The sequence below is a fragment of the Canis aureus genome, chromosome 12, assembly GCF_053574225.1.
Source record: "Canis aureus isolate CA01 chromosome 12, VMU_Caureus_v.1.0, whole genome shotgun sequence".
In the NCBI taxonomy this organism is placed as follows: domain Eukaryota; kingdom Metazoa; phylum Chordata; class Mammalia; order Carnivora; family Canidae; genus Canis; species Canis aureus.
The window spans coordinates 26172076-26191334 of NC_135622.1; the positions used below are offsets into that span (position 1 = coordinate 26172076).

The following is a 19259-nucleotide window of genomic DNA, read 5'->3' on the forward strand; positions in this document are numbered from 1 at the left end:
TGGCTCAGTAGGTTGAGCATCCAACTCTTGGTTTCAGTTCAGGTCATGATCTCAGGGTTGTGGGATTGAGCCTTGAGTCAGGCTCTGTGCTATGGGAGTCTGCTTGAGATTCTCTCTTTCCCTCTCCTTCTGTCCCTACCTCCCTATCTCAGTCTCTAAAGTAAATATTAAAAAAAAGAAAAAAGAAAAAAGAAAATTCCCTTGATACAACTATTTAACAACTAATTTAGACTAATAATCATCAGTGGATGTTAAAACCATAGGGTTACTCACATCACACTGAATGTTACCTATACTGGAATTAAAATTTTTAAAAAATTGGATATGCACATAGCATCACAGGTTCTCTCTTAAGTGAAAAAGTATCTTAGAGTGGAAAAAAAGTCTTACAGTGAAAAAATATTTACTTTAACCAAATTTAGCTTCACCAATGATTGGTCAAACTGATACAAAGTGACTTATTTAGGTCATACATATGGGAGGTACCTATCATCCAGGCATATTGTTTAATTTGAATCTAATAATGAGGAAACAGACAAATCCAGAATATGGAACATTCTATAAGCCAACTAGCTTGTACTCTTCAAAAACTTATCAGGAAAGACTCAAAAACAAAGAACAGGGAACTGCTCTAGAGAAAAGGATGAAAGGAATAAGGCCAAACCTAATACATGAACCTTGCCTGAGGTTCATAATAAAACAAAAACATATAAAGACATAAAGGGCATATTGGCAGCAAGTAGAAAGTAGGGATTGTATATTAAATATTACTGAATCAATGTTGATAAATTTCTTGGGTAAGATAATGGTATTGTGGTTATGTAAAAAGAAGTTCTTGTTCTTAGAAGATACATGGTGAAAAAAGAAAAAGAAAAAAAAAAAAAAAAAAAAAAAAAAAGAAGATACATGGTGATATATTCAGCAGCATGGAGATGACTAAAATTTATTTCCAAAGGGATCAGGAATAAACAAAAAACAACCAGAGAAAAGAAAGAAAAAAGATAAATATACATATAGAGAAGATAAAGGAAAGGTAACAAAATACAAACATCTGGTGAATTAGGAAATAGATGTTCATTGTATTGTTTTCATTTTTTCTGTAGTTTTGTAATTGTTCAAAATAAAAGCCAGGAAAAAAAATAAGTAATCAATGTGTGGCTAATATGCTGATTGATTTTACTTAGATGAATATACTACTCATAAACGACTTAATACTTAAAGAAAAAAAAAAAAAAAGCCCACCATGAAATTCCTTCCCATCAAAGCTGACCAAACTACAAGGCTGATTAATATCACCTCTGGCTAGTATCAGCAACATAATTTATCTTTTTGTTTTCACTCATTAGCCAAGGAACACATTTGACTTACCTGTGAAATTAACAAGCCAGCAAAACACCTATAGCATTCAGCCACCTCATCAAAAACAATTTAATATTGGGAAAGCTGTAATCTTCTGGTTTTAAAATAATTTATTTAATAGGTCTGTTTTAATTTCATGTCTCAGAGCATACATTATTTAACCAAGAGGTGCTGGACACAGATTGTAAAAAGGGAGGAAACATTTAGGATAAGAAACTGCCTCAATTCCATTAGAATTTGATCCTACCTTGTAAAGTCTTGCTAGGATAAATTTCTATCATACTTCTTTTGTGCTTACAAAAAACATTAACTTCTGAATTTCCAATGTTGTAAATAAAAATTTTTACAATTAAGTATGCATTCAATTGACACACAAGGCAACCAAGTAATTGTCATCAACATTAGCATAATGTGTATTTCCTGTCACTGCACTAACATTAAACTAAACTTCAAACCACAAAAACATTGTGACTAACATTAAAAAGGCAAGCTGTAAGATACTCAAAGCTTATAAAGGACAAATTGCACATGGTTAAGATGGGACATCATTTGACAAGGGCTGGTGTTGTGCATATGGCTGCTTTTTTTTATAGGAAGGCCACCGGCAAACAGGGCAACAGTGTCGGCCCCCAGCCAACCACATCACAATGCAATTCTGATGGAACACATGACCGCAAGGCAACCCCATTAGCAAACATCCATTTTCAAAATTCTCTAGGCAAACAACACATTCAGTACAGTGCAGCATATCAGCAGGCCAAGTTAACCAATCAGGTTCCATATCTTCATTAGCATTATATGATCCATATGACCTTCCCTTTCTTTCATATGGGCTGGTCTGACAATATTTATTGGCACATGAACAAGCCTCAGCATCACAGTGACTTGCTCTTCCTGGAGAATTGTGAACTACACTTTGTTTATCTTCAAATACTTCCTTCTCACTGCTAAAAATGTCTGTGCTCTCGCTGTCTGAGTCATTTTCAATATCTTGAGAACCTTCCAACATTTCCTCTTCAGACTGGACTCCAAGACATTTAAATCGCCACATTGGCAAATTTTTTATGTAATCAGTTGGTATCAGAGGATGAAGCCAAAGGTCAGGGAAAGCTAATCGCTCCAAGAATAAGTCAGGGTCTTCGTCCCAATCAGATTCTACAGGAAAGTTCTGAAAAGAAGCAATCGGGTGGAAGAGGTAGCTGGTGTACCAGTCCCACAGACTTGATAACCATTCTAAGTTATTGGCATTGACTTCATCATTGTTGTTGTTGCGCCGCCTCTTCTTCTCAAAGTAATCAATTAGTAAACCGTGTCCAAGATACGTACTGAGAAACAGGGCTGGGTGTGAAGAATAAAACATCCAGTCTGCCCTTACCCATGAAGCCAGTGTGGTTGTATTGGAATATCTCAACAATTTTAAGCTATATTCATAAAAACTATCTAAGTAAGGGAGCTGTAAAAAGCCCAACACAGGTAGCCAGGAAATAATTAATAGAGAATTATATGTCCCTAAAGTGCTTATGAGAACCACAAATCGCTTTATGGTTGCTCCTTGTGTGATAAATAAGTCCATCCAAGCCATAAGATTAACTAGAACCAAGCTCAAAACAAACAGATCATTTACTTCAGGTTGCAATGAGCGCAAAAATGAATCCATGGCCTGAAGGGATATAAATTCACCTGTGTGGTTTCCATATCTGTAAATTCCTTCAGGAGTTCTAAGAATATATGATGGCATGTTATATACACCAATATCTGTCATATAACTCTTGTTGTCCCAATTTTCCACATTAACAAAAATAAACTCAACTCTTCCAGTAAACTTTATACTTAGTGCAGAGAAGAAAGCTGGGGGTTGGTCAAGGTTTGCAAATAGGTATATTTTTACCCAATATTGATCACTTTTATTCCATTCTTCTTTCAAATGTTCAGCATCATAAATGGTTTTGATCCGAGAAGCCGCATGAGCAGTTATCCACTTAAAAATGTGCTCTACTTCAATTTTGTGTCCACTATATTCTTTAAGCATGACTTTCCCTTTAGAAGTGCTAGTTTGTGGGACAGACATAATGAGTGTGGATCGTATCCAGCCTCTTCTTCTGCAGTATCTGTAAGAGAGTAAACCATAAGTAAAAGCCAGGCTGGCAGATGAGCTAGTTTGCTCATCTTCACTGTTGCACAATTTGTTTCCCCCTAACAAATTTTTTTGGCATTGAAAGATACTCTGCCCAAAACCAAATAACCTCCAAATAATCAAAAGTGGTATCAATACCTGGCAGTTGTACAAGAACGAAAGCAAGCTCTCTTTTTGTAGCTTTGTTTCCTGTTTCTGGTTTGTTTTTTATAGAAGAGTTTAGTCAAGGAAATCAACAAATACTTTAGCATCTATTATGTAGCTACTACTTCATTATGTGCTTATAAGATCCAAAAGAAAATAGGAAAATAATTCCTGCTCGAAAGGAATTTAAAATCCTATTAAGGAAAAAAAAACCCAGAAGTATAAAATCATATATATTCAATTACTAATGTAAAAGAAGTTCAAAAATAGGGAATATCACAGAGTTTGAGCTAGTGAAGATTTCATGAAAGGTTTAGGAAATGAATGAGGTCTTGAAGGTGGTTAGATTCAGATGGCCAAAGAAGAGAGAACAGATTATCCCACATGCAAGTCCCTGACTTGAACTCAAGTTCCTTGAGTGTAAGAGCCATGCTGCACCCATTTATTAACTCAAGCATCACAGGTTCTGTTACAAAGTAATAAACAAAAGTTCACCTAAGAAAGATCAAGTCCCATGCTTTTTATATTCTCTCATCTCTTTAATGAAGATCATGAAGAGGAGTATTTAATACAGATGAAACAAAGTAAGTTTTCAGATTAAGAAGAGATTCATGGGCAGCCCCAGTGGCTCAGCAGTTTAGCCCTGCCTTCAGCCCAGGGTGTGATCCTGGAGACAGGGGATCAAGTCTCACATCAGGCTCCCTGCATGGAGCCTGCTTCTACCTCTGCCTGTGTCTCTGCCTCTCTCTCTCTCTCTGTGTGTCTCTCATGAATAAATAAATAAAATCTTAAAAAAAAAAAATTAAAGAAGAGATTCAGTTAGAGGATGAGTAAGTATAGAAGAATTTAACTAAAATTAAATCATCTGCTTATATTTATCCAGTGTGGTCATCACTCCAATCCTTTTGGAAATGGACAAATTCTTGCTATACTATTTGCGACATCACTCTCCCCCTAAAAACTAGATAAGAAATGAAAGGAAATACTGAAAAATAAAGACTGTCGTATGACAGTGGAGAAATTTTAAGTGCATTTTCCTTTTTTAAATAAAAAGTATTTTTTTTCCCAAAAACTTACCATGCAGAGTTTTCTGGTGTGTAAATTTATCTCAATAAAGATGAAAAAAAGAAAATCTACCATATGAAGGTACATTTTGTTCATTATAGATTTATAAATGTATGGTAATAAATGTTCAACTTATTTTCCTATTAAAAATATTTATATATATGTCCTAAGTGTTATCCTTTACTTAATAAACACAGATTACATCTCTGTGTGTGTGTCTATATATTTATTTATTTTTTATTTTAAATAATCTCTACACACAATGTGGGGCTTGAACTCACAACCCCAGGGATCAAGAGTCGCATGCACCTCTGACTGAGCCAGCCAGGTGCCCCAGCATGAATTATATTTTATTTAAATAAGCACACTACACATTTATATGATCAGACTGAAAGTCTCAACGTATGTCATATGATTTTATAACGATAATAAAATAAGTTGTATCTCAGAAATTTTGTGATATAACTTCAGATATATGAAGATAGCATGTTATGTCATAAAGACAAGGTTAGTAATGACTCTGAGATACTGTCTGGGTGACTCAGAATCACAGACCACAATTCAGCTTCTTGTTGAGTTGATTCACTTAACAGGATAGATTCCATTAATATCAATATTGCCCTAAGTGGTTTGAGAATTATGAATTCCTATAAGGAAAATATCTTTTATCCTTTAACACTGTGTTCATATAATGCAAAGTAGTAATTCATTGAATTTTTACCCTCTGCTCCCCAAAGCAACAAGTTAAATAAATTGCTTTATTTACATCTTAAATATCTTTAAGTAGCTTTAATTTTTAAATTTCACATGATACTTGTGATGACATATTTCTACTCTCGGTCATTCTTTTTATCTTCCTATAACTACATCAGAGAATACTGGCTTCTGAGTTATGACATAAATTGAATGCCAATCTTTCTGACAGAAGACCTACTGTGTAAAACAGGCAAAGAAGGACTTAGTGCATACATTTCTTCATGTATGTGCTTTCTTTTCAGGGTTAAGTGATAGCTTTAACTTTCTAGACTGAATACCATGAAAATAACTCTAGTTCTTAAACTAAACCTTCCAAGATTCTTAGAGAATTTGAAGACTAAAAATGATAGAAAATATGGTTAGTGAGTTTGTTACTCAAGTTTATGTGACATGTGGTACTTAAAAAGAAACCTTAGTATTTCTGTTTATATAATGTGGTTTCTTCAGAGATCATTGGTCTCCTTGGCCTTTCAGGCCTGCTCTCCAATCTCCCCTTCACTTTTCCCTTCTCTGCTTATTCCACTGGCCCTCTACCCATTTACTCTCACCAAAGGCCCTCCCGACCCATTTGCCACTCAGCTCCTGCAATTCCAATGTGGAGCTGCTCTTTACTATCCCCCATCTCTCCAACCCTCCAAAGACATACCCCACCTTGTTTTCTACTTTCTCAAAGAAAAGAAAAAAAAAATATAGACCTAACAGAGGGCTTTTTAGCCTTGTAAGCTATATTGCTTTCTTGAGGGAATGACAGAAATTACAGCCAGGCAAGCTGAGTATACTTGCAGGGAAAAATTATAACTGCTGCCCAGCAGAGTCAGGTGGCGCCCAGAGGTGGTGGTCTTGAACATTCTTAGAGGAGCTAACAAAGTCAGGAAAGTACTGCTGTACAATGAGACCAACACATCTGAGGAGGCTGCCCTGAGGCCATCCTAGAGAAGGAACTCCAGTAAAGAAAGCAATACAAACACTGGGTTTAGGGAAAAGGACATTTCTAGGGGTAATTATAGGGCAGATAGAAATAAGTGTCTGCTTGCAAAGTGGAGGTCAGAATTATGACAAAAGATTTCAATCAGCACAAGCTATAAATGTGCCGAAGTCTTTTGGGAGGAAATTGAAACCAAACTGACTGAAGGCATACTCTTAAGAGTCACCCCCACTAGAAAGAAGACAGAAGAATGACATAAAGAAAGACATTTCAGAAAGAAAGTAAAAAACTGCCAGTTTATCAAAAACTATTGATCAAGCACCTGGGTAACAGTGTGCTAAACATTATAATTAGCTTTCAGTTCGAATAGGCTTCTTATATCATTGTCTTCATTAATTAAGACAATTCTGGTCAGATCTCAGATTCTAAGAATTGCCTAATCAACTCACCTGGGGTCACTGGAACAATTAAAAGTGCCTGTACGTATTCCAAATCTTGACACCTTTTTCACCATTTTCTCCCAGTGGATTTTACCAACCAAGGGACTTCTGTCATTTGCTATGACCTATTTGTCCAGAAAGAAAAACAGAAACTTTAATTACCTAAAATGAAGTCAAACCAACCATTTATTATCTATAATATATCTTTACCTTTTGCAAAAAGATTCTGTTCCTGGTTATATCATCATTGCAATTCTCGTAGAAGGAACAAATGTCCAACTGAAAAGGCTTAAAACACTGAATACAGTGCATTAACCTTCCACACTCTGTGGCAGTAGAGGGAATCAAAACAATATTAAGAAGCTAGCCACATTCTCCAACCTGTAGCCTATTCTCTAGAAATAAGTTACACAGGAAGAAAATGGCCTTTGGAGGCATTTCTCTGCTCTAAAAATTTAAAACAATAATCCAAATATAGCTTACTAGAAATTATCACATGTGGGTTCAATGAGTACAAATTTCACTTTTTTGAAGTATAATTATGGAGCCAAGAGTCAAACATATGTTTTCTATTAAACTATGCTTTGACTAAACCAATACTACTTCTATGGCTTTTTCTTAACAACCATGAAAAGGTTCTAACATATAAAAAGAATTACCATAATGAATTCTATGCTCTTGAACTTCTTCAAATTTGCAAATAGCTTTTAAACACAATTAAGATTGAGAAAAGTAAAAGATTTTTTTAAAAAGAAAAAAAAACTGTAAGTTAACTTTCAAAATGTATAATGCTTTCTTAGCCTTTCTAATTGTTAACACCTTTTCCTTTTATTCCCTAATCTTCCTGCTTTGAATGAGGCAGGACTTTGACAGACATAGGAGTAAAAAACAAAATTAAATGTTAAAAACAAAAACACAAAAACAACTAAATGGGAATGTAAAGGAAAGCCAAAATGTCTGAAGTCTTCATGAAACCATCTGTTTGATTTATTTTAAACCCAGGGTATATAGGCCAAGTTTATTTTAACAAATGCTATGTAACTGATGTTATCTAATTCAAAATTACAACACAATACTCTGGGGTCCTTTCTGGGAGGAAGGGACATTTTCATGTTCACAAAGCCTCCAGGAAGTGAAATCCCAGGTGTGTGTGTGAAATGAGTGCCAAGATATACTCCCTGGGAAACACAGGAATGGTATAGCTACCTCACTGTGGACTCTCTGCTGGGAAGCCTAACAAATTTCAAGGGCAGCAGAAAGAGAGCACATAGTGGTGACAAGTAACTTAAACTTCACTTTATAGGCACACAGATCACTGTCCACTAATCTCTGCTGTATACCATTGCTATTACCATATCATCCCCACATCTACAGACATATATGCTATATGTAACATTTTGTAATGACTCTGATGCTTCGTAAATACACAAACACATACACAATTTAGGGCATTAAACAAATGGTTTTGATGTGCTTCTTAGTGAAAATAGATGGCCTTATTGAGGGAGACACAAGTTATTATTAATTTTTTTTACGAGTTATTATTTAAATGCTTAGATGACTGAGGTAAAAAGAGGATAATCTGAGGACATGAAAGCTCTTTCTGAGGAGGTTCATGCCAGTTACATTACCCATTAAGTCCCTAACTCATTTTTCCACAGTCCAAAAGGGCTAGATAGATTTTAGCTGAATAGTCAGGAAGAAAAAGCAGGGCAGATATTTCTTTTCTTTTTTTTTTCCCTACTACTCAAGAGTCAGTATTGTATTTCTTTCCATCAAGTAATCAAGGAAATCTTGAACTTATTTTTCAGGTTACTGAGAAAGATTAAGAAGTTTCTGTCCAATCATACCACCATACTCCCTACTTCTTCTAAAGAACTCTTAAAGAACTTCCTTTTCACTTCCATTTCCTGATCAAGGCTGCAAATAACCCAAACATTTCAGGTCAGTGTTTATAACAACATTGCATCAAGGGGTTAAGATGCTGCTTTATTCAATGGAGTAAGTATGGCCCTAAGTCTAGGAGCATCTTTCAGGGAAGATCCTGACCATTGTACAGGTATTTTTCAGACTTACAAAAGCTCCAATGCTAGGAAAGGAAGTAGGAATGAGAGGGGTTGTCGGTAGACACTGCTGGTTACAGCACAGACAATACAAGACAATACAATATGATCAGAATGGGAACATCTGAGTAGGTACATGACAATGTTTAACCCTAGGGCCTTTTTTATTCAGCAAGCTGTTCCCTCACCTGCTTTTGAAGAATTTAATGATCCCTAACACAGAGAGCCATGCAAAAACAAAAACTCCCCTAGGCATTAATTGCATGAAAGCATTTTATTTGACTTGAAAGTTACATTTATATAATTAGAAACAGCTCTGTTCAATGCCCTATATAGTTAGATCATTCAACTAAAGGTTTAACATAAATTTTGTAGAGGCTGAATTAAACCACCACTAAACATTTTAATATTTTCACAAAATAACTCATCTGGCTGAGTCACATGGTACAATCAAATACTCTAACCTATTACTACTGGGTCACACCATTAAGAATTCCCAACTTACAGCTCATATCCAAAAGTATGCACGATGATTCTGAGTGGCACTCACACTGCTCATCTTATTAAAAGCAGAGACATATTCCTCGGCAGTTCAAGAAGGATGTTGTGTTCTCTGTGGGGAGTATTTTCAGAGACTAGAAAAAAACTAGATCAAAGTACAGCCTGAATTCCAAGTCTGGAACAGAGTTGGCAGCATAGGCTGGAAGTGAAGGAATCTTTCCCTCCTCCTTCCCAGGTTATCTGCCTCTCTAACTGGCATTCCTATACTTGTTCACCATTGCATTTCCTACAGCTAGTATAGTGCCTAACTCATTTGGGTGCTCATTAAATATTTATGTAGAACTAAATTATTTCAGCTTTTTACATCTTAGTAACTTCATTCTTTTACTTCTGACTAAACATGTTCTCGAAAGCCACCAACTTTTTGGTATCTGTTATAAGTCCCTTCCCTAGCAACCTGTCATCTGGAATATTTTCTGGACAAACATTAGCATAAATACTACCTTGCTATGCAATTGCATATCAATGTTCTTGATCCCAGTCAGACATAAGGACTTTCAATTCAATGAATTTAAAAATATACTTTTCTCCAGGAAAAAACTACCACAATTTTCCTACATTCCATTTCACTAATAGAGTTCTTTAGGATTTCTCAAGATGCTAGCACCATCATGGACCATGTAACTCAACTGAAAGATACTTATAAACTAAGATTTTTACTGGTCTACACATTTTAGTAAACCAAACTAAGCTGTCTTATGGCACAGGCTATAGGTTATTTATCTTTGTGCCCTCAATTCTAATCACAAGGTTCAGCTGGCACACATTAGATTTCAATAAATATTTGTTAGATGGTTAGATGAATGTATAAAACCAGTGGTTTGCTGGTAGATGTTTAACAACTAGCTCTCCAAAATAAAAAGGAAATTCTGATTTCTATTACTTGCTGATTTCCTAGGTATAAATACTCCCATATGGCTGATTTCAAGTTACCAACATGTTATCTCTAAACATGGGAGTTGGGAAGGGATGTTAACAATCACCCTTCATGAAACAGTATGAGCTGCCTCCACCACACCATATACACAACTGTGTTGGACAGTGTGTGATATTAAATCCCATATTTTCTGAAGTCAACCTTGTGTAGTCTAGTTAATCTTACAAAGAAAAACTGAAAAACAAAAAAACAAACAAACAAAAAAAGAAAAACTGGACCTCAGGTTATTGTTTATTCCCTTGCATGGGTATTTTAAGTGTACACTGGTATAAGAAAAAAACGTGTATTTTTGCCTAATTTTTAGAGGTGAATTTTATTACTAACCAGAACATCTGCCATATAAGTTTAGGCTAAATTAAATAACAAAACTCCATAGAACAGTAATGCTGGGTTATGATATTTTCTGCATCTCAATATTTCATTATTTATGGGGAGTTTCTACTTTCAAAATCATAGACCAACTTAAATAAATATATGCAAATTATATAAAATCATTAAAAGTGAGGACAAGTGATTGACAGAAACAAAATTCAGTGGTATTTAATTATTTCTTTGGTATCCCTACTAGCTTTCTTTATGAGTAAGCAGAAATAAAAGTTTTTCATCAGTACAAAACAAACAATAAAGTAGCTTGCCATGTACTTCACTTTTATAATAGTGTCAAGAAAGGAATGAACAGGTTAAAATCTCCCTGAACAAAAGTATTGTCTAGAACAAAGGTAAATAAGTTTTAAGACAGCTATTAACATTTTTTTAGCCAAACAGGAAATATAACAACAATATTTCAGTAAATATTGACCCAAAGCTTTACTTTAGATCACATGATGCTTTTTCACTGCTATCTCAATTCCAGTGATGTTAAATTCCTTATGATGGGGATAAAGCCAGTTGGGAACAAATATCACAGTCCTTCTTTGAACACGGTCAAAAAAGGGAAATAGAAATGCTAAGATAAACCCATAAAACCCACGGAGCATGGTAGCTTTCCACTTCAGAAGCCTAGCCACTGTTCCATCTACCTCTCTAAGAGTTTTCTGAAGAAAAAAAAAAAAAAGTAACTGTCTTCAATTTATGCTACTCAGAAGACTGGGTGGTGGTAAGATCAAAGAATCCACAACACTGAAAGATAACTAATGAAAGATATGAACTGAGGTTAAGAACAAAGCAGGAAAACTTAAATTTGTTAGAACTATTAGGAAAAGAAAGAGGACTCAGTTGTTCCATGAGTTACATAGTATATTGATGATAAAGATGTCCCATATGTGTTGCTGCCTGGAAAACTAAAATTAGTTCTTTTTACCTCATATTATAGAGAATACAGATAGACATGGAAAAGCTTGACATGCAATGGAGCATCCTAATACTCTGGTTCAATGTAAGGTTAATTCATGAGCATCAATATATCTTAAAACATTTGAGGAGAGAAAGATATAAAGACCATTAACATGCATCATTCAGAAAGTAAAAGTGTGAGTTGCCCAGAAGATAGAAATCATAAGAAATATAGGATGAACTAAATAAATTATACAAATTCACTTTTCTCGTGTAGTGTCATCATTCCACATGTAATGTCACCAAAAAAGATAAATCAACCTAGATTACCAATCCATTCCAGAAAAATAATGAGCTAACCATGTGATGGAATAGCTAAGTCATATACCCAGTTATTAAAGTCACACTTTCCCTAAATAAGTAAATCTAGACATCCTTTCAATGACATCACTTAAGAAGTCTAAAGTGCTAATTATCAGTCGAATGCCATCTAACTACATTTTTTCTCAATAAATACAAAAGAAAACCATAATTCATAATTTCTCCCAGAAAAATGCGAGAAAAAGACCTCTGATATGCTAAATATTTCTTACACAGGAAACCTAAAATAAAGGCAATCTGAAGAGGATTGAACTGGCTGGGATCTATGTGCACTCAAAAATTAAAAAAAAAAAAAAGAGCAAACTAAAATTAGCTTCTTCTAAAATAAATAGAAAAGAATAATTCAAATTACTAAAAACAGGATTTTTAAAGTTTCCTTTCACAAGAGATTAGATAAACATGACCTGAACTGAAACAGTGATGAGCAACTGAGAGAATACTTATTTTCTAACAGACATTTCAGACATTTTCAATTTAAAAACAAAAAAACAATAGGTTTCTTTTAAGAGCTTAAACCAATGTCTGTGCTGATTAGGTTAGCTGGTGACTTCAGAATGCCTGAAGACATAGTTTCAATCTCAATCTTCTCAGTTGTCCTGGCAAGAGACTGTTCTAACCTAAGCCAGCCATCTGACATATGTAAGCCACTGGCCCCAAGGGACACAAGCCAGACACTGGTGATCAGTGCAAGTCCTGAAAGTCACTGGAAAATTAAGTGTATGTCCTATTACCAAAACACATGGAAAACTATATAAATATATTCTATTTTTCTTAGGAGTCATTTTTTAACTACTAATATCTTGTGAGGCTTAACAAATTTTCAGAGGAAAATAATTTAATGATTAAAATTTATAATGTTTACATTTACTATCATTCATTATTTGTTCTTCATTTCATTCAAGCGTCACCTTATCAGAGAATTTTTTTGCCACTCTGTCTCCTTACCTTTCTTCTTAGCATTTTCCACTAATTTGATGCTATATTAAATATTTACTTATTTATTGCCTACCTCTCCCAACTGGAAAGTGAGAGCAAGGACTTAGCCTTGTGTATGTTCCTGGTATATTTCCAGAACCTGGCATACAACTAACTGCTAAATAAACTATTTGAATTTTGTCACATTATTAACAGAGTTTAATCCATGTTTATCTTTATTTTTTTTTTTTTAAGATTTTATTTATTTGAGAGAGAGTGCATGTCCATGAGTTGAGGAAGGGGCAGAGGAGGAGAGGGAGAGAGAATCCGAAGCAGGCTCTACACTCAGTGGGGATACAGGACTTGATCCCACAACTGCGAGATCATGAGCTAAACTGAAACCAAGAGTTGGAGGCTTAACCGACTGAGTCACCCAGGACCCCCATGCTTATCCTTTTTTTTTTTTTTTTTTTTTTTAAGATTTTATTTATTTGATTGAGAGACAGGACATGTGCATGAGTAGGAGGAGGGGGAGATGGAGAGGGAGAAGGAGACTCTCCCCACTGAGCAGGGAGCTGGATGTACGGCTCCATCCCAGAACCCTGAGATCGTGACTTGAGCCAAAGGCAGACACTTAACCAACCGAGCCACCCAGGCACTTCTATCTTTAATAGAACATTAAAGAGGAGTAGATCATTTACAAGCAAGAATATACATTAAGTAGTGAACCAGAATGTATTCATTGTTTATAGGTAGAATCCTATATACCAAAAAAATTTCTTGACTTTTGACATGGCTTTTCCAAATTTGGAAGGTATTCAGTATCTATTTATTATTCATCTCTATGGGATCATTCAATGTATGGACAAATATTTAGAGAACACAGGTACATAGGACAGGCTATTCAACTCAACCTCAGTAAATAAAACTAAAATTATCAAAACCAATCAGTCTTTCTTGATCAGACCATAAGATATAAGTATCTGGGAAAAGAAATGGAATAACTATTTACTTATAAATTAAAGTTTTAGAGATACTAGTTTATTTCTCAATATCAATTAATTCACAGAGAAATAAACTAGAATTTGATGGTAACATGTAGACTAACATAACATAACACATAACCTCCCAGATTCTCCTTTTGCTGAATTTAAAAACTATAGAATTAGATTATTTGGCAGGTAAAAGGTCAAACACAATAGGAAGACTGCATGTAAACGAAGTCATGAATAGCTAATGTAATCACCTGAAGAATTCCTAAAACTCAACTCTTTAGCCCCATGCACAACAGTATTATTCCAACCTCTTTAGATGTATATATTTTATTTGTGGCCAAGTACAACAAAAAATCTGTCTATCCACAATTATATTGCAAATCTATGACAGGATCAGATCTGCATGTAAGGTCTCTGAACTCTTAGATTTTTCTACTATATTTTGATGTCATTGTTCTCAGTAAGAAATATGAAGAAGCTATTTTGATTTTTTATACTCCAGGTCAAACTTAGCCAACCCCAGTGTGGAATGATAACAGTACTGGACAAGAAATCTGGGGTCCTGGGACTGGATACTGATTCAATAATCATAATTTTAGCCAAAATCATGCTGTTAGTTTACTTGATATTTTAAGTGGTCTTATATTTTTAAAAATTTAAATAACTTTAGCTTGCCCTAAGTAATATTTATGAAATTACATGTTCAATAGAATATTGACTTTTCTAATTTGCATTAAAATTCATAAATGATAATATGTGCCCACTCATTTACTATGAGTGGTACATGAACCACACTTTGGGAAGCATAAAAGACTAAGTTTTAGACCCTTCATAACTCTACAACTTTAACATGCTAATTAAATTTCACAGTTTTGATATCACAAGGGCTAGGGTTTAAAATGATCACTTCATCCAATTTTGTAAGCAAAGCAACGAGCACTTCCCACCATTCCCCACAGTATCTCTTCCCCTATAGTCACAAAGTTGGCTATTGGCCTAATAGAAGGATTCTCTTACTTTTACTTCACGGTTCTTCATTTAGATACAAAAACCATTTGGATCACTGAATTAAAAACTGGAGTTCACCAAAACTAAAACGTAATCATTCAACAAAAGGGATATATCTGTGTTTCTTACTTTAATGAAGATCCAACGAGTACAATGGATTTGTTTCTGCTGATTCTAAACAAAACAGTCAACTCTCTTTCCCCAAAGCTTCCTCTCTCCCTCTTCAATTTTCATTTTCCTTGGTCTATAAAACCAAGACACCAGAGCCGCCCTATGAGGACTGAGTTTTGTTTAAGAAAAACATGACACAAGTATAAAGGAGTGCCACCAGCTGTTGTATACTATTTTGGTAAAAATAATTTCACTTCTATCACTGTTTCTGATACCTGAACTAGCCAGATGCCATCTTTTGTGTCTTCTACAAGCTCATAGAAGTGCATTTCACCACTGAAATTGGTACTAGAAACGGATTCAGATGCTTCCTCTTCCTTGAGTGCAGAATAGAGCTCACCTTCCATCAAGTCACCTGAAGAAAGGAAAAAACACTAGTAAAATTTCAAAAATTCTACATTCCCAACTTCAATGATTAATTTCATTTTACACCATTAAAACTCATGTAACAATACTTCCATTTCAGTCTATAGAAAAGTAGAACCTGAATACATCCATTTAAGATTCACTCAATAGATATGTCATAAGAACCTACTACGTGGGACACCTGGGTGGCTCAGCAGTTGAGCGTCTGCCTTTGGCCCAGGGCATGATCCCAGGATCGAGTTCCACATCGGGCTCCCTGCATGGAGCTTGCTTCTCTCTCTGCCTCACTCTGTCTCTCTGTGTCTCTCATGAATAAATAAATAAAATCTTAAAAAAAAAAAAAAAAAAGAACCTACTATGTGTCAGACAAAAACGAACAGACAAAAATCCATCTTCTCATGGAGCTTATATTCTAGTGGAGTCATCACATAATTCATTAGGAAATTAAGTAATTTCCTGATAAGTCCAAAAAGCCATCACAGTATTATTTAGTTTTGTGTATAACATATCCAGGCATCAAATAATTTTTAAACAGTATAATTTACATACTTCTGACTTACAAGATTTAGAAACGGGTTTACAGAACTTCCCATCACCATCTTCTTAAAATAGTAATAGGGCTTTATAAGACTTGAAAGTTAGATATAAAAGATTACTTATAAGAAAAATACTCAAACTTAGTGTAAATTGAGAGCTTGTATCATCACATAAAAAGTAAACACTAACATCAAATTATTTTAATTTTTGTCCTAAATGTGAAAACAAGCATGACAGCAGTAAAATCATTTACAACAAATATTTAAATGATAAAGTTAAATTGCTATACCAAGACCTCTGCTATAAAATGTATGATGTGAGTCATATTTTTGTGGGCTGTGTGTATTCTTTAAATGATATGTGCATTGTTTGTACACTCAAAGTGACAAGTATTTTCAGGCCCAAAGGAAGCAACACTAAATAAAAGTCAAAAGAGAAAAGTGTTACTAAATTTTTTTTTGCCATGTGAAATGATTTGGCTTTGGCCAAATCAAAGCAGTTGAGACTTCTAAACCTAGAAAATTCATTTATTAGGGATCTATTTTACTTCATTTCCCATCCCCCCGCCCCCACAGAAGTAAGTCACCATAAACCAATCAGTAAACAAGAGGCAAGAAAACAAAACAAAACAAAACAACCCTGATTTTATATTTTCTCTAAAAAAAAAGTATCACATCTACAGAAGGTTCCCTCCTCTACCCTAATTGTGAGATACAAATCTGATCATGCTTAACCTGCAAATATGTGATTGCTAAACTCTTCTGGAGTTAGTATTCTTGTCTATCACACAACATGGCTATAGAGTACTAAATAAGGAAAAAAAAAACTGTCTTGTAAAAGACACAGTAGACATTTATACTTGAAACAACAAAAAAGATAACCATCAGTTTCAACTGCTTCCTACAGCAACCCAGAATGTCTTTCTCAAGTTACAGTACATTCCCCTTCTGGGACATTTACCTAAACAAAGATATATTTTGTCCAGGAGTGAAAAAAAAACTAACCATATTTCTTATTCAATCCTACCCCCAATCCAACAGTTACTGACAACGCATAAAGATGCTAAATAAATATTGCCTTAGTAGTATTTCAATTCTATTTCTCTAGCCACTTAACTTGATGCAGCAGTGTGTGTGACCTCTAAAAGGAAGGAAAGGAAAAAAAAAGTTTACATCCAAGACATAAAGATTTAAAAAAAAACAAAACAAACAAACCCTGAAACATAAACTCTTCCAAAACAAAACAAGGTAGGCATTCACAAAACACATCCACTTTATATTTTCCCCAAACATAAAGCATGAAAAGCTAATAACGTACAGTGTACACTTCCTCTTTATCTAAACTCCTTATTTAAAATTTAAATCTTAGCCCTACATGCCTCTTTGACACTAAGCATTCCGATATTTTTCCTTCCTGATACCATGCTAACACCATCCTGACAAATACTGCTATCTACAGACAGCGTCTTGGGGTTTTCCTTTTCTTCTATCCCTGTAAGTTTCAACGGACAAATGATGCTTTCCAGGCTGTCCGTAACCGGTGGACATTCCCTAAATTTTAAGAAAATCGTTTCTTAGTAAGCAAGCCGTGCTAAGAAGCTGCACTTAGACCGGTTATTTGAAAAACAAACAAACCTTAAAGACACGGCAACACCCCTACAAATAATTCCAGCCGCCTTCTCAAAACTGGGACTTCTTTCTTTTTCTTTTTTTTTGGTAGAAAACCCGGGCAGCTCTGGGAGTAGCCTGGTTAACCCTTCCGGGGAGGGGACGCCTCCCTCCAGGGGGACGCACACTCCGCCCCGGCCACCGGGCACCCCGATACTCGCCTGACTTTTCCACCAGCTCCCGGACATCCTTCTTCTCGGGCAGCCCCGAGTACCCCAGCCCCCGGCACTCCAGGATGGTTTTCAGCTTCTTGAAGCTCAGCGCCACCGGATCCACCAGCTGGGTGGCAAAGATGCCGGTTTCGTACCACACAATGGCCTCAAAAAACCTGGCCAGGACGAACAAGACCAGAAAATAGAGGAGCAGGAAGAAGAGCTTCAGCCACATCTTCGCCTCCGTCTTCTCTCCTCCCAGAGAGCTCGAGGACGAAAACAGAAGGGCGCGGCGCGGCGCGGGGGCGCGGGGAGCGGGGAGCGGGGCGCGGGGCGCGGGCACTGTCCCGGCGGGGCCCTCCGCCGCCCTCACTGGCGCGCCATCGCCGCCCGGGGGCCGGGGGCCGGGGGCCGGGGGCCGGGGCTTCGGCTACCGCGCGGGGGTGAGAAGACACGACGGGCACAGGCGCAGGGCCTCGCGCGGGGCCTTCCAGCCTGGAGACGAGGAGAATGATGGGGGAGGGGGGGCCTAAAAAACCCCCATCAGTCCAACAGCGAAAGGAGCGGGGCGCCGAGGGACGCTCCCCGGGCGGCGGGTCGGCCTCCCAGCCCCGTAATCTCAAGGGGGAGGGAGGAGCCCCCCGCCCCCGCCAACCATTCAGGTCCACAAAGGAAGCAGGGTCCGGGCGGGAGGCCGGGGCCGGAGGGGCAGCGGCCCGGGAGGCGGTTGGGCCGGCGGCGGCGGGCGGCGGGCGGTCAGGCGGGCGCGGCGCTCGGCCTGGCGAGGCCCCGGGCCCGGAGCGGGGAGGAGCGGCCGCCGCAGCGCCGCGCCCGGCGCCCAGGCCCCAGGCCCCGCCGGCCGCCCAGGCTCCGCGAGAGGCGCGGCGGGCGCGGCGGCGGCGGCTGCGGGCGCGGCGGCGGCGGCGGCGGCTCCAGGTTCTCTCGGGCCGGCGGGCGGCGCCGCGGCCCGGCCCGGGAGGGGGCGGCGCGGTCTCCGCAGAGAGAAATAGGGCGCGCGGGCCGACGGTCCGGGAGAAGGGAAGCAAAAATAGGCCCGAGACGGCTCCCTGGGCGGCTTCCTGGCCACGCAGCACCCGCCCCGCTCAGCTGGGCGGCGCGGACCTCGGCCGCCGTCCCAGACGCCCCCGCCACCTCGCGAGGCCGCCGCAGCCGCCGCGGGAGCAGAGGAGCAGCTGAGGCCGCTGCCCGGGCCGAGACATAACAACTGACGTCGACGGCGGGGCGGGGCGGGGCGGGGCCGGGGCGGGGCCGGGCGGGCGGGGCGGGGCGGGGCCGGGCGGGCGGGGCGGGGCGGGGCCGCGGGGGAGCGCTCGCCGCGGCCCGGCGCTGGGGAGAAGCGGGTGCGCAGGGCCGAGCGGCGGCTGAGCCTGCGGGGCCGCAACCTTGCGGG

The 19259-nt window shown here is 38.0% G+C and overlaps 2 protein-coding genes across 3 annotated transcripts in view; one reads left to right on the forward strand and one right to left on the reverse strand.

The window, feature by feature from the left end:
• Nucleotides 1-1451: 1451 nt before the first annotated feature.
• On the reverse strand, nt 1452-18182 carry RNF103 (ring finger protein 103). The gene is made up of 4 exons (XM_077843186.1): nt 17858-18182; nt 15342-15481; nt 6833-6948; nt 1452-3467 (listed from the first exon to the last, which is right to left on the reverse strand). Exons 1-4 carry the CDS (start codon nt 18081-18083, stop codon nt 1892-1894), a joined length of 2058 nt encoding a protein of 685 aa, XP_077699312.1. The 5' UTR covers nt 18084-18182; the 3' UTR covers nt 1452-1891.
• Nucleotides 17589-19259, forward strand: part of LOC144280794 (uncharacterized) — a 53302-nt gene continuing 51631 nt past the window's right edge. Inside the window, exon 1 of one of the 2 annotated variants that reach the window (XM_077843194.1) lies at nt 17589-18510. In XM_077843194.1, the coding sequence (XP_077699320.1) occupies nt 18359-18510 (152 nt within the window). In that variant the 5' untranslated portion in view covers nt 17589-18358. The remainder of the gene's footprint in view (nt 18511-19259) is intronic. The other variant, XR_013349206.1, reaches the window with a different exon arrangement.

Excerpts from the sequence above, each read along its gene's own strand:
- RNF103 (XM_077843186.1), bottom strand. The coding sequence starts at position 18,083 with ATGTGGCTGAAGCTCTTCTTCCTGCTCCTCTATTTTCTGGTCTTGTTC. Across the intron at positions 15,482-17,857 it reads GGAGCTGGTGGAAAAGTCAG|GTGACTTGATGGAAGGTGAG; the intron begins GCGAGTATCGGG and ends TCCTTTCTTCAG. Across the intron at positions 6,949-15,341 it reads ATGGCATCTGGCTAGTTCAG|GTCATAGCAAATGACAGAAG; the intron begins GTATCAGAAACA and ends CTGGACAAATAG.